At 41.9% G+C, this 13241-nt stretch overlaps 1 protein-coding gene across 1 annotated transcript in view; it reads right to left on the bottom strand.

Annotated features, from left to right (window-relative positions):
- Positions 1-13241, bottom strand: part of PTPRT (protein tyrosine phosphatase receptor type T) — a 556684-nt gene that overhangs the window by 77860 nt on the left and 465583 nt on the right. The window contains exon 18 of the mRNA XM_066624691.1: positions 1466-1614. Coding sequence (XP_066480788.1) covers positions 1466-1614 — 149 coding nt within the window. The remainder of the gene's footprint in view (positions 1-1465; positions 1615-13241) is intronic.

A 13241-nucleotide genomic window follows, 5' to 3' on the forward strand; every position in this document is an offset into this window, starting at 1 on the left:
GCCGCTCCACTCTCTTCGGACTTGAGCCACCTCCGGAGGTGGTGCAGGTCCGAGGAGACCCATAGGGGCACGAAGTCCTTACCCATGGGTAAGGGGAAGAGCTTCCCCTTGCCCATGGCTGAGCCGCTGCAGCCAATGAAACTGCATTGGATGCAGCGCAAGCCTCCTGGCTTGCCTGCTCCAGTGCAGGTTTGGATTGCGCCCTAAGTTAGAGAAATATATCTTTTCATCTTAGATAAAAGTTATATTCTAAAGGCACCATCCTCAACTCTGATGCAACCCTGTGCAAATGCCAGGGCACTTGAAGCCCAGATCCCAGGCTTAACTGAAAGTTCCTGCTCTGCAGGGTTGTGCAACAATCTTGGTCACACCTACACTTAAATGGTAGGAATAAGTTTCAATGGGAATCCAGCTGTGGGCCAGTGGCATAGCTAAGGAGGTGCAGGGGGTAGCAACTGCACCGGGCATCAAGCTTTAGGGGGGCAACAAGCTGAGCTTGACACTAGTGACCAAAATTATGAAAATTTTGGTATGTAAGACTAATACCATCATGTTATATATCATTGGAAAGGTAATTTTATGCTGAATGCAATGAAACAAACTGCACTGGAATATCTGTATTTTATCAAAAGTTATGCCCAATTAACAAAAAAATGAAAACATAACTGCCTTGTGGAACAAAAAGTGGATTTGCTTAACTCCAAACTGACCTATGAGACTTATTGTTCTGAGTGCCAATGAGATGTTATTATGATACAGCATGGAACCAATAACTTTTTATTTATTTAATTAAATTTGATTTTGTCATGGGGGGGCTACAAAATCTTCTTTGACCTCAGGTAGCAGATATGTGCCTTAGTTATGCCACTGACTGGGGGGAGGCAGCAGAGCAAGTAGGTGGTGAGCGGCTGGGGGAAGAGGTGGGTTCCTCCCAATTTTCACTTTTTTAGAAGCCTGGGTGTGATGTCACTTCTGGTTGTGACATCACTTCCGGGGCAACATTTTGAATTTGGCATGATCATTAGTTACACCACTGCTCTGGGCTAAAGGATCATCAAAAATTATTGAATGGTATTTGGGCAATGCAGAATCCCAGCTTTGACGCATGTCTGGGATTGCTTGTTTGTTCTGGTTGGAGGGCTGTGTAAGTATTAGTCATGTCCATAATCATAATATTCTACTCAAACCAGAATCTATGAGAGAGACACTTACCTAAATTGCTTAGATGCTAAAACAAAACATTGTAATGCTTTCTTCCAAATACTAGGCAAACAGGCCTCTTGCTAGAGCTCCAGCAACTTGGGGCAGAAACAGAGGCATTTCACTCTCCCATTAGTTGTATTGCCATCTTTTACCTTATATTTAATTTCAAATCCTTATAATTTTTACTTTCTGTGAGAACTAAGACTTAAATATAAGAGCTCCCTGAATACAGAGGCACCCACTGCAAGCGAGTGAAACTTACTGAATCCATTAACATCCTGGCAGCTTGAAGAAAAACCTTCTTCATTGTGAACGGCACTGAGTTTTGCAGCAGTCTTGTCTGAAGTAGCCACAGGCCCCATTTCTCTCTGACTGCTGCTCTGAGTCTCCTTTTGCTTCTTGGCTAGTTTCCTTCAGGATGTGTTGAAGAGGGAAGAAGACATGGTTAGCTTTTTCTGCCCCCCTCCCCCATCATCAAGAACACATCAAAAGAAATAACAGAACCTGTTCTAAAATAATAAAACTGTTATGGCTTGGAACATCATCATGCAGGGCTCTGTGCAAATGTGAGGAAGCATCACATTGCATCTCCATTGTAAGAATTAGCAATGGAGAGTGCCTATGCAAGCCAGCAATGGAGTGCTATGGAAACTAAGAGCAAGCAAAAGTGGACCTTGGAACTGGTAGATCAAGGAAAGGAGAATGTATCAGAATAGGACAAAAACAGGGTTATACCAAAATCCAGACTGGAAATTTCCCAGTCATAGTTTACACTAGTGGTCGACATTTAGAAGCACCAAGACCAAAATCACTTTCCCTGAGGGATGCTGTCTGCTTCTTCCAGTTGCCAAACCAAAGGAAAAAGAAGACCATCAGCTGGGATGATGGGGCTTGCTGAGAGGGTATTGGGAGGCTGCAAACTCCCACTTTCTTCCCAGAGTAGATGTCCATTACATCTAGTTGCTGACCAAGGCGTACATGTAGTAGAGTTATTAGTGATGCTTTAATTGAGCTTCACTTTGCCCAAGTCTGATTGTAAATTCAATTAAAGGCTATATTTAATATACTGTCTATAATTTTTTTAATATTTATTTGGCTGCTTTTCTTATATTATAACAACATTTACAAGTGACACATTACAGGTTAAAATACAGTCTTAGTTAGCCTCATTATTCATTTTTGAAACCTTCTATATTCAGCAAGCCTAACAGCAATTACTGGGAGTGTGGAAAGTCATGCTGTGAACTTCCCAGAAACATCTGGCTGGCCACTGTTGAAAACATAATGATGGGCACCTGGCCTGATCCAGCAGAGTTCTGGTGTTCTTCAAATGTTCTATGAAGTGCGATCTAACTTCTTACCTTTGCTATTTCTAAACAGACACTTGTTGCCATACGTGGCTCAAAAGACAGGGTTTAGGGCCTGATTCAGATCCCTGCACGCCGGATCACTGCCAGCACACACTGTCACAAACGTGCCATAAGGCATGTTTGCGAGCCCTTACTGTGGGCCAAGCGCCAGAGCTAGCGCTGGACCAGCTCTGATGCTGAGCCTGTTTTCTGTCACTCGGCAGTCACCTGGACCACCTGGTAGCAGAGAGGTGAGTGGGGATGTGGGAGGAGGCAGAAAGGGGTGTGGGGGAGGCAGACGTTCTGGGGTGGAGGGAGCTGTAGAATCAAGTAGCCCCATTGCGGGGCTGCTTTCTTCACCTGGGGAAAGGGGATGAAAGCCCCCCCCCCAAGGAGCTGTCGCCAGCTGCCTGGATGGACACAGTAGCAGCCATTTTGGCACTGCAGGAGCCCCTCACGCAGGGCAGTTCAGGCTTGGGCTGTTAGTTTTCACTTTTACTTTTGACTTGGTGACATCACCACAAACTAAGATTTCCCCCATCATTTTCAGGTGATGGTGAGCATGTCTTCGGAGTATGCTTCTAACATTTATTTGGTAGGTACCATGACTTGGGAACCCAGTGAAAGCCCCAAATCACCGGAACATCATAAGTACTATAGCTCATCTCAGGCCTTCTAGAAGTGTATTCAAAAGTCATGTTCATAGAGACGCATCACATTGTGGGGGGTGGGTGGGTATCCATATTAAAAAGAACATGAGAATGAAGACCAATTGATACAAACTTTCTTCTTCCTTTATCAATAAACAGCCCTAACAAAACATGCTTTCAGAAATGTGGCCAGTCTTCCACAGTGGTCTCAAACAGCTGAAATGACAGAACTACCTGTGGGGAAACATGTTCATGAAGCTTCACTAGCACATCTGTAGTGTAACCCTCACTTTCATGTGCAACATAAGCACTTTCATGGCAGTACTGCAAATTGTAAAATCAAGCGGGTGGTTTCACACAGACAGAAGAGGAATGTTTATTGCTAAAAAAAAAAAAAAAAAGGTCGAGTTGCTATGAGTGCACCTGTACTAGAGTTTATTTTTATTTTTTACTTTTTTTAGATGTGCTCAGGATAAGTAGAATAATAAGGCACTGGGCCTATAAAAACCACACATAGAGAAGCCATTTTTAATTCAAACATCCAGCTACAGAAGGTTCACCTGTGCCGAGTGTCAAAATCTGAGCTAATTGAGGATGACAGCAAAATCTCTGGCATAAACAAGAGCAGTACCAGTTTGAAAAAAGCAGGAAATCCCCCACCCCCCAAGTATGAAAGTTCCCAATCTTTGCTTCTAGCTGCCAACAGAATGAAAATGGAGGAGTGACCAGCTAAGCTTCTGTTGACATTTGACTGTTCTAGACATCATTCATATGGGGGGGGGGGACTTTGGAAAAAAAATGAATTTCTGACATTCAATAAACCAGAAACCTGGAAATATATCTAACAAATCTCTGCAGCAGCAAAGAAAGTTAATCACATGGCTCCCATTGATAAGAAAATAAAACAAATAAAAACAAGATTACTGTAAGAAGATGGTTTAGTCTTATTTTCTTTGTTATTGAACTTTCAATAATGAAATTAAATTGTGTGAAGAGTTCCTCCCCCTATAGACTCAATTGATTTGCTCATAGGAAAAAAAATGAATCTAAATCACAACTCCCTCTTTAAGTAAAAATTAATTTGATGCCTGCATGGAAAATCTATCCTCTCAATTATTTATCAACCATATTTATTTAACACTGCACAGGCAAGTAAGGTATTTTGAAAATTGTGGTCTGTAAACTGCCTCTCGTTTGAGCAAGCCATAAGCCCTTGTTCAGGGGTTTGGCTGAGGTTGTGGAATCATCCACTCGACTGACATACACTTTGGCCACAGGATATAAATAATATAAGTAAAACCAGTATATAAAGAACATTGTGCTTAAACTGAAATTAACAAAAGTCACACAGCAGCAGTTCCAAGCAGAATAAGTTGCAGAGCTGTATCAATGCACGTGTGCACATTGATAACACAGAGATAGAAAAAGATGCATATGAAATGAAAGCCGTGGAAAACGATGCACACATTCCAAAGTTTGGGGAAAAAAGAAAAAAAGAAACCAGAACAATGGAGAATTCCTAATGCATTGGTTCCACTTCAAAAACAAGATGAGGATGTCAGGCCTGTGTCTGCTAATGGAATTTGTAAACATGCTCGTTTGAGTCAGAGGTGTGCTGAACTACTTGCAGTTTCAATAGATTCATGTTTGACTCAAGCGTGGACACATGACACAACTGTCATGACACCATTATTGGGGTATGAGAACAAAAGTTCACTCACCCTGAGGAGACTGCCCCCCCCATTGATACAGTGCACACTCTGTTGGCAGGCTGCATCAGTGGGAGGGACTTGGGCTGTATTTAGATTGTGTGAGTTCAAATGAATTGCTCCCCCACAATTAAGACCAGTAGAAGTGGAACAGCATGCTGAAAAGGGGAGTTGGATATGTGGGCTCACATTCCTAACTATTGGACAGTAGAGCCACTTTGGATATATATCAAACTAGTTCACTAGCTTATAATTATGCACATGTACGCTATGGTGTATTCTGGGAAAAAGTAGGTGAGAGTAAGACAGTAATTACCACCAGAGCAAGCACTGACAGATGGATTTCCCACTCCCTGTAAAGATGTTATTAACTATCTAGACAGTACTGATCTTTTGTGCATCAGTGTTTCCACTCACAGAAATGTCAGCTTCCTAATGGCAAAACTCAGACTGCCTTCCTGACCATTGTCTACCAGTGTTTGCCTTCTCAAGAAAAACCTTAGGATAGTAATACATCAATCTTCATACTGCGTATGCAACCCAAACCTATACAACTTTAAGTCCCACTTAAATTTCATGGGGCATATTCCCAGAGAAGGATGCAGAGGAGTACAGGGGAGGCCCCAGATCTGCAGATACTTTATCTTCGGATTCACTTATCTGTGGATCAGGTCCGCGGGGCCCCCTGCACATACCCCTTGTACGTGTCCCCTCCAGAAGCAAGGGGAGCTCTGCTTCCCTTGCCTCCAGACTGTCCTCTGAGCCCAAAGGCCACACATGACCGTCCGCAGCCTCTGTTGGGTTCAGACTGAGCCTTACAGTTAAAAAAAGCATGACTTCTGGTTTCTCTGTGAAACCAGAAGTGTTTTTAATGCCTTATAAGGCATTAGGAGGTCTACGGAAGCCCCAAAGGGCTTTTCCAGGCTTCCTAAAACCTTATAAGGCATTAAAAACATCACTTCTGGTTTCATGGAGAAACTGGAAGTCACTTTTTTAACCATAAGGCTCTGTGTGAACCCAACAGAAGCTGAAGACAGAGTGCATGGCCTCTGCCTGGCTCAGAGAAACCTCTGAAGGCAAGGGGAGCTCTGCTACCCTCACCTCCAGAGGGTGGAGGGGCGTTCCCTGGTATCCATGGTTTCAGTTAACTGTGGGGGGAGATGTTTCAGAACAGAACGCTTGTGGATACTGGGACACACCTGTTATTTAGCTTTGGTTGCTACTGGCTCTTTTGAAGGAATGGATGTGAACCAAACCCCAGAAGACAATGCATCACTGACTGAAGATATACAGATGAAATCAGTTTAAGTCAGTCCTTTCCATATTCTTGTCCAGACACTGCAGACCAGAAATGATTACAGGAACCAGGATGGTACAATTTGTTTGGGTGGCAATCACAATTTCAATTACTCTGGGTTAGAGTACAAAAATATGGAGACATGCCCTTAAAGAAAACTACCACCATCTTCAATTGCAAGTATCATAATGCACAGGAAATGTATGCAATATGGGCAATACCTCATAATAAATGTCTAAGTGAACTCTCATTTTATGTATCTGCACACTGTACATAGTGATTTCAACATTTCCAAACCATATGCCCTGGAGTAATGGCAATATCCTGGATTTGCTAATAGAACAGAGTATGTGAACCGCTTGGCACCTGGAGTTCTTCAGATTTCTCAGTGGGAAATGATAATCTAAAAATGAATGAGTCCTTAATAATGAGCACTCTGGACTGCTGAGGCAAACTGCTATTGATGCTTTAAAAGGGTTTGTAAACAAAGGTGAGAATTGCTTATTAAATTCAGTTCAAATTATTTCTGGCAATGATTGGCTGGATGCCCTAATGCTTCAGTTTCTTTAGAATTATAATAAAGCACAAAGGGTTGGATATGGCAAGCTTAGTTTGGTTTTCAAGAAATGAACAATACTGGTTTGATTTTGAATGGTCCATAGAGAATGGGATACTTGGGATGGGATGAGATGGCATCAAAGGCACATCTGTAGCAGAGCAATTCCAAGTTATCTTTTTGCCCTCTAGAAGACACAAGGGACACTGAAACACTAGATTTGGATGTTCCACAGGAAAAAATTCAAGTTCAGTATCCCTGCCTTAGCTCACAGAGCAAGCAAGAAAATGGCAACCCGGTTGGCCAACATGGACAAAGCCCAAGTTACTGAACACTAGAATAGCGAAGTACTGAGAAAATCTAAATTTTAAAAGAGGAGATAGTCAATGTATATTCTATTGAGTGAAATGGTGATGAGAAGTTCTAAGAGACACACTAGCAGCCCAATCTACACCACACGGCCAGGCCACATGGCCTGTGCTGTATCCTACACAGGTTACAGTGAATATTTTTCCCTTACCCCGAATAAAGCCCCAGCCATGTCTATGGGGCTTCTTGGATCTGTGCCAGTTATTTAGCTGGCACACATCTGGGAAGCTTGTGTAGGGCTGCCCAGCCAGGGGATGAGGGTTAGGATATAGTGTGAGTTGTCACTGTCAATCCCACCACCTTCCTGAGCCCAATCCTTCCACATCCCATCCAAAATGCCCCCTTCCCACCTCGGAGCCACACTCCTGCCATTCTCTCTCTCTCTCTTACCACCCACGCCACCCAGCATGAACTTACCTGTGCCAGCCTGAGAGAGGAGTGGATCCAGTGCTGGAAGACCGACACATGCCTTTGTGCCAATACTGCTGGCTCCTGAGTAAGCACAAACTTGCCTTATGGCACATTTGCAACACTTGGAGTCAGTGCAGGGAGGTCTGTGTGGTCTCAACTACAAGATAGGATTGCTCTGTAAAGCTGATATATTTGCAAGCCAGCAGAAGGAACTTTAGTGCTATTCAATAGCCTCTACTATTGCTAAAATAAAGACCGTTTCACACAATCCCTTTAGGGTTGCAGAATGCAAGTTGATCCATGTTGCACATAAGTATATGGCAGAACAGTCGACTGCTTTATGGTCTGTATCCAACTGCAGCATAATTAAATCAACATCCTGAACAGCTCTCTAAGTATTCAGTTAATTCTAACATGCTTTGTGTAAAATCACACGTTTTCCAACGCACTTTCACAGGTTTTTTTTCTTCCATTCATATAATGGTGAGGAGTTAAAGATTCTAGAAGAATCATTAATAGATGTCCTCTTATAGCTTGTCCCCACCACGGATGCCACACTGTAATGTGGTAAGTGATCCAGAATAGCCAAAACCATCTAAACTGGGGTGAACATTTGTGATTCAAGATACACAGTTGTTCTAATGGGGGTAAATGTACAAAATAGATGCATTTTTTAAAACAGAGTATTCCACTATTGACTATTAATTCAAAAGAGGGCATAATATTCATTCATTCATATCCATTGTCCCCATTTAATAAAGTCAAACTAAACCTTTCCATGTATAATTAATTTTTGTTCCTTGCCAAATAATCAAATGATTAATAAAAGTTAAAGCACCTAACACTGATAGAATTTAAGTTCTAAGTTGCATACAGAATCAAGACACAGGCCTGCCTGCCAGTGTGTTTGGCTATCTGCTGAATGACAGAAGCATTTCTGTGAAAATACTTCCCTGCCACAAATAAGGCAATTGAAATGCTATCTTTGAACTGCTGACAAGCCATATCAATGACAACTGTCACTCTCTTGACCAGCTCCCCATAAACACAGCAACTGGGACATCCAGGGACAGTTAACAGCCCAATCCTGTGCTTCCCAGCTTCCCAGTGGTGCTGAAATGGCTACTGCTGTATGTATCCTATGGGGCTGAGAAGCAGTGCTGGGGCTACTCAGGGTAAGGGAACTTATGCTCCCTTACCCCATGTAATGGCCAGGCAGCCCCGATGGGTCTCCTCAGATCTGCACCTGCTACTGAGTGGGTGCAGATTCAAGAAGACCCATGTCAGGTCTCCCGGGCTGGGATAGGATAAGGTAGCAGGGCCCTGCCACCACCCCTGCCATCCCACTTTCCCGCACCCTAGAATGATTCCTACCTACCCTGACTTACCATTCCGCTGCCCAACACCTGCCAGAGCTCTGGGAAGTGGTCCTCCATCCCCTGCCCAGTGCTGGCTCAGCTCACCATCAGTGTTGCAAACATGCCATAAGGCATGCCTGAGACACTCTGTGCCAGTGGCATCATATGAGGATTGTTAGACTGAGGCTGTAATCCACACTTTCCTGAGAGTAAGCCCCACTGAACAAAATAGGACTTACTTCTGAGTAGACCTGGTTAGGATTGTGCCCTATTTCTAACTAAATCTCCATGCAGTGATGTTTGAGTTATGCTGCATTCCATGGGGGATTTTTGGCTGTCTTCTAGCAGTAAGGAAACATTTCTCTCTTTGCCCCAGAGTATGCCCCAGCAGCTGCAACAGGTCACTTGGACTAGCACCAGCAATATCACTGGAACAAGTCTGTGAAGGTGGATTGGGCCCAGGAATGGAATCAGGATTCACTGCATCTTGGCCTCTCTGGGTACTGCATGTAGAGTCTCTCCCTTTAGTCTTAATTATTGGGTTAGGCAAACCCAAACCTGAAATGGTGTATTTGCATTTGCATGGTAGACACACATGCATTGGGGAGGCAGAACTGGCAGAGGTCAATCACTTGATCTTTCAGCCTTGTCTAACCCATAGGGTTGTTGGGGCGGGAACTATATGTGCTACTCTGAGTTCTCAGAGTAAAGACAGGACACAAATGAAATAAACAATGGCAAATAAATATAATATACTTCTATGGAGAAACAGAGCTCAGCCAAACATTTAGAAAGGCACGTGGTATAGTCTTCTCCCTGACACACTAGAGCACTCAGATCCATGTATTTTAAAGAACTGGGACAGGCAGCTGGGTCAGTGCTAGTATGCTGGTAAATAGATGGGTGGACAGAAGAAAGATGGAGAGGCAGGGAGGATGAACCTTAAAAATAAAAAATAAAACTGGGGATAGATTTGAGAAAATCCTGAAGATGGTAGATGTGGAAACTAGGTGAGGACTGCTAGCCCTTCTTTCCTTCTCAGCATCTGTTCTGCTCCACTTGTATGGCCAAAGGTTCTGTTTCAGCTGCAACAATGCCAGACTTCGCTTGACTGGCAATGATGAATCAACCTTATAAAACGAGGCTGCCCAAATGAAATGCATCCGATGAGCCTTTTTTGCTGTGGTACCTACTGCGTGAAATTCTTTTCCACAGGAAGCAAGGCTTACTGCCTCGCTGATGGTGTTCTAATAGCAGCTGAAGACATCCTTGTTCCAACCAGCTTTCTGATGACTTTACATACTCTTAATGACAATATTTTCCATTTCTGCTGTATTTAATTTTAAAAGTATTGCTGCTGCACGCTCACAGTTCATTGCAAAGGGGCCTGGCATGGGACTCTTATCCCAGCTCTTTTAAAAATTTATGGAGAATGGCACAGCAGCATTGCTTGCTGAATTGTACCCACAAAATAAAGAACATTGATGTTTTATTTATTTTCATATATCCCACAGAAAATGGGAATAGATTTAGCATGTAAATAGTGTCATTTTCCAAAATTTCTGGTATAAATTTATCCAAATAATCTCAATTGAATCACTTATTATAAGAGCAACTCTATCTATTACCTTATGCATGAGATTGCAGAGAGAGTAAAATGTATTCCCTGTGCACAAGCAATTCTCCACACTACATGTTAAGCATTCAGTGAGTGAGTCACAAATGGTACCTGGGGACCTATCTTGAAGTTGTGAGTCTCTAAATACCTAAGACTGGACACCACAAACTGTCAGGGACTCTGGGGCTTCGACGTGAAACCTCAGGCATTGAGGCTGAGATCTAGTCTAGTGAAGTGCTATGCTCTTAGGTCCTCAGAATCCTCTTCAACTGCATAAAGGGTTAGGGGTATTTATGTTAATCTCTCCAATAGGCAGACACTTTGGACTAGTCAGACCTGGCAAAAAGACACAGGGTTTGACCTCCTGTCCAGGCCTGGTCAACAGGCAATGCACTCTGCTTGTAAAGGAATCAGTTCCTCCAGATTATGTCATTGATTTCAGAGATCCTGAGCTAGAAAGTGATGCTGACTACAGCTGTCCACAGCCCTGGACCAATTCTTGATATTTCACTGGTCTTAGAGGGATCGTAATCTTCATCTCTTGAAGATGAAACTACATGTTATGTTAAACCCCTGCTAACTGGGTAAGAGGCACTTTTTCAAGTGGGTACTCCTCTTTTCAGCAGGAGGAGACTAACTGGCCCGCCTCACCCCAGCAGTGTCTGTTCTAGTGGCTGTCTGCTGGTGTTCTTTTGCATCTTTTTAGATTGTGAGCCCTTTTGGGACAGGGAGCCAATAGTTTGATTTTTCTCTGTAAACCGCTTTGTGACCTTTTTTGTTGTGCCTTAATGCATCCCTCAGCTAGATAGTCTTTAGCTTAAGCTACTTATATTTACAAGGTAGCCCCAGTTCTTGCACTCATGGGGAGTGCTCATTTCTGAGCTCCCAATGAATGGAAAAAAAAGACTTCCTGGATGCTGGCGAATGTATTATCTCATCTGGATGATGTCATTAAGTTACATGTTTGGAGAAGTGTAACTCATCAGGCTCCTCCCACCTCTTGGACCTAAACAGGCAGGTTTTCTACCCATGGTGAGGCAGTTTTTAATGCAAGGCAGAAAAGTGAGACTAGAGGGTCAGGAATACTGGCTGAATAACCATTCCCTTGTGTTCTCCCTACTAATGGAGCTTACACACAGACAAAGGCTGTCTGCATAAATGATGCCCCAGCAGCTGTTAAATGCTGAACCTGACAGGAGCTTCTAAGCAAAAACTAAGGTGAAAATCAGGGCATTGGTTAGTACATGGTGAGTACAATTAATTAATTAACTTATGTATTTACTTATTAGATATAGATATCAGAGCCCATCTAATAGTTCAATTCTCAGGATTTTTTTTAAGAGAATCATTCAACCATACAAGAAAGAACCAAATACTATGTGAATATTTTCATCCTTTCATCCTTCAGGAGCTAATACACACGCTACTATCCCTTTCCTAATAGCTTTCAGAGTTATCTGTTAATTTTCATACATGAACATGAATCTCTACATTGATGCAACTCATAAGACCATCAACTTTCAAGCAGAATCAGTACTAATCCAATCAGCAAAATGTAGAAGGAAAAGACATATACATTCCAGTCATTCACTCATTTAGACATTACAAGGTTTCTATGGAGCTTTTTCAAGAAAAAAAACACTAATCTAATATACATAAAATATTACAGCAATTGCCGGCTAAGTGCAAAAGCTACTTTAAAGTAGGATTACTGCTATTAAAGATGTAAATGGTATGAAATAAAGAAATGATGCTAAACAAACACATTTATGAGTCATTTTTAACTAAGCTACATCGCACACTTTGGTTCTCTCTTGTCAGAAATTAGAAGTCCACCAAAGGAGGAACCAGAAGATACTGGGCAACTGTTTCTGATTGATGACCATCATGGGGCCCAGGCTTGCATGTTAAGCTGATTACTCAGAGTAAGATGAAATATTGAGCTTGACCATCCTTTCTTGTATAATAAAAGGAAAATGGTTTTCAATAATATATCTGCATTATCTGTGGACCGTAGACTATGTTTAAATCAGCAAAAAAATATTTTTAGGATTTATTGGACACCGCAGCATCTTCATAGTAAAGGATTAGGATTAATTAAATAATCTAAATGCTGGCACTGTGACATCTTGGATGACCCTTCTAAGCATATGCTTCGGTTATGTCCAGAAATATGTCTTTCTGGGGACAAAGTTATTAACAAAATTAATTTTTTGCTACAGCAATCACTGACATTTGCTGATACCGATGTACTTTTAACTATTTACCACCAGTATCATGGAAATTAAACAATGGGACTGTGGAAATTGACTCTCTGTGCCCTTACGGAAGCAAAACAACTGATATTGAAAAATTGAAAGGATTAGTGTCCCCCTACTATTAATCAATGGATTGAAGACCTTTTGACTATCAACTTTTGAGTAATGACTTATAGATGACAACTGTAAACAAATATATCTGTTGATATTTGGAAGCCTTTCCTAGATGTATACATAAAGCATGTGAAGGAATTTAATTCCTTATGCAATAGTACAGATTGCTTAAATATCCTTATATCCCTTTTTTCTTATAAACAAGTACATCTTAGCTTCTTTTTGTTATAGCGTTGAAAACAGATATATCTCAATTCTGTTTGCAATTGTTCATTTTTTTGTATTCATATTGTGTTCTTAAATGTACTTTTTCTTCTCACAAAAATATGAATAAAAACCTTGAAAAGCT

The sequence above is a fragment of the Tiliqua scincoides genome, chromosome 4, assembly GCF_035046505.1.
Source record: "Tiliqua scincoides isolate rTilSci1 chromosome 4, rTilSci1.hap2, whole genome shotgun sequence".
NCBI lineage: Eukaryota > Metazoa > Chordata > Lepidosauria > Squamata > Scincidae > Tiliqua > Tiliqua scincoides.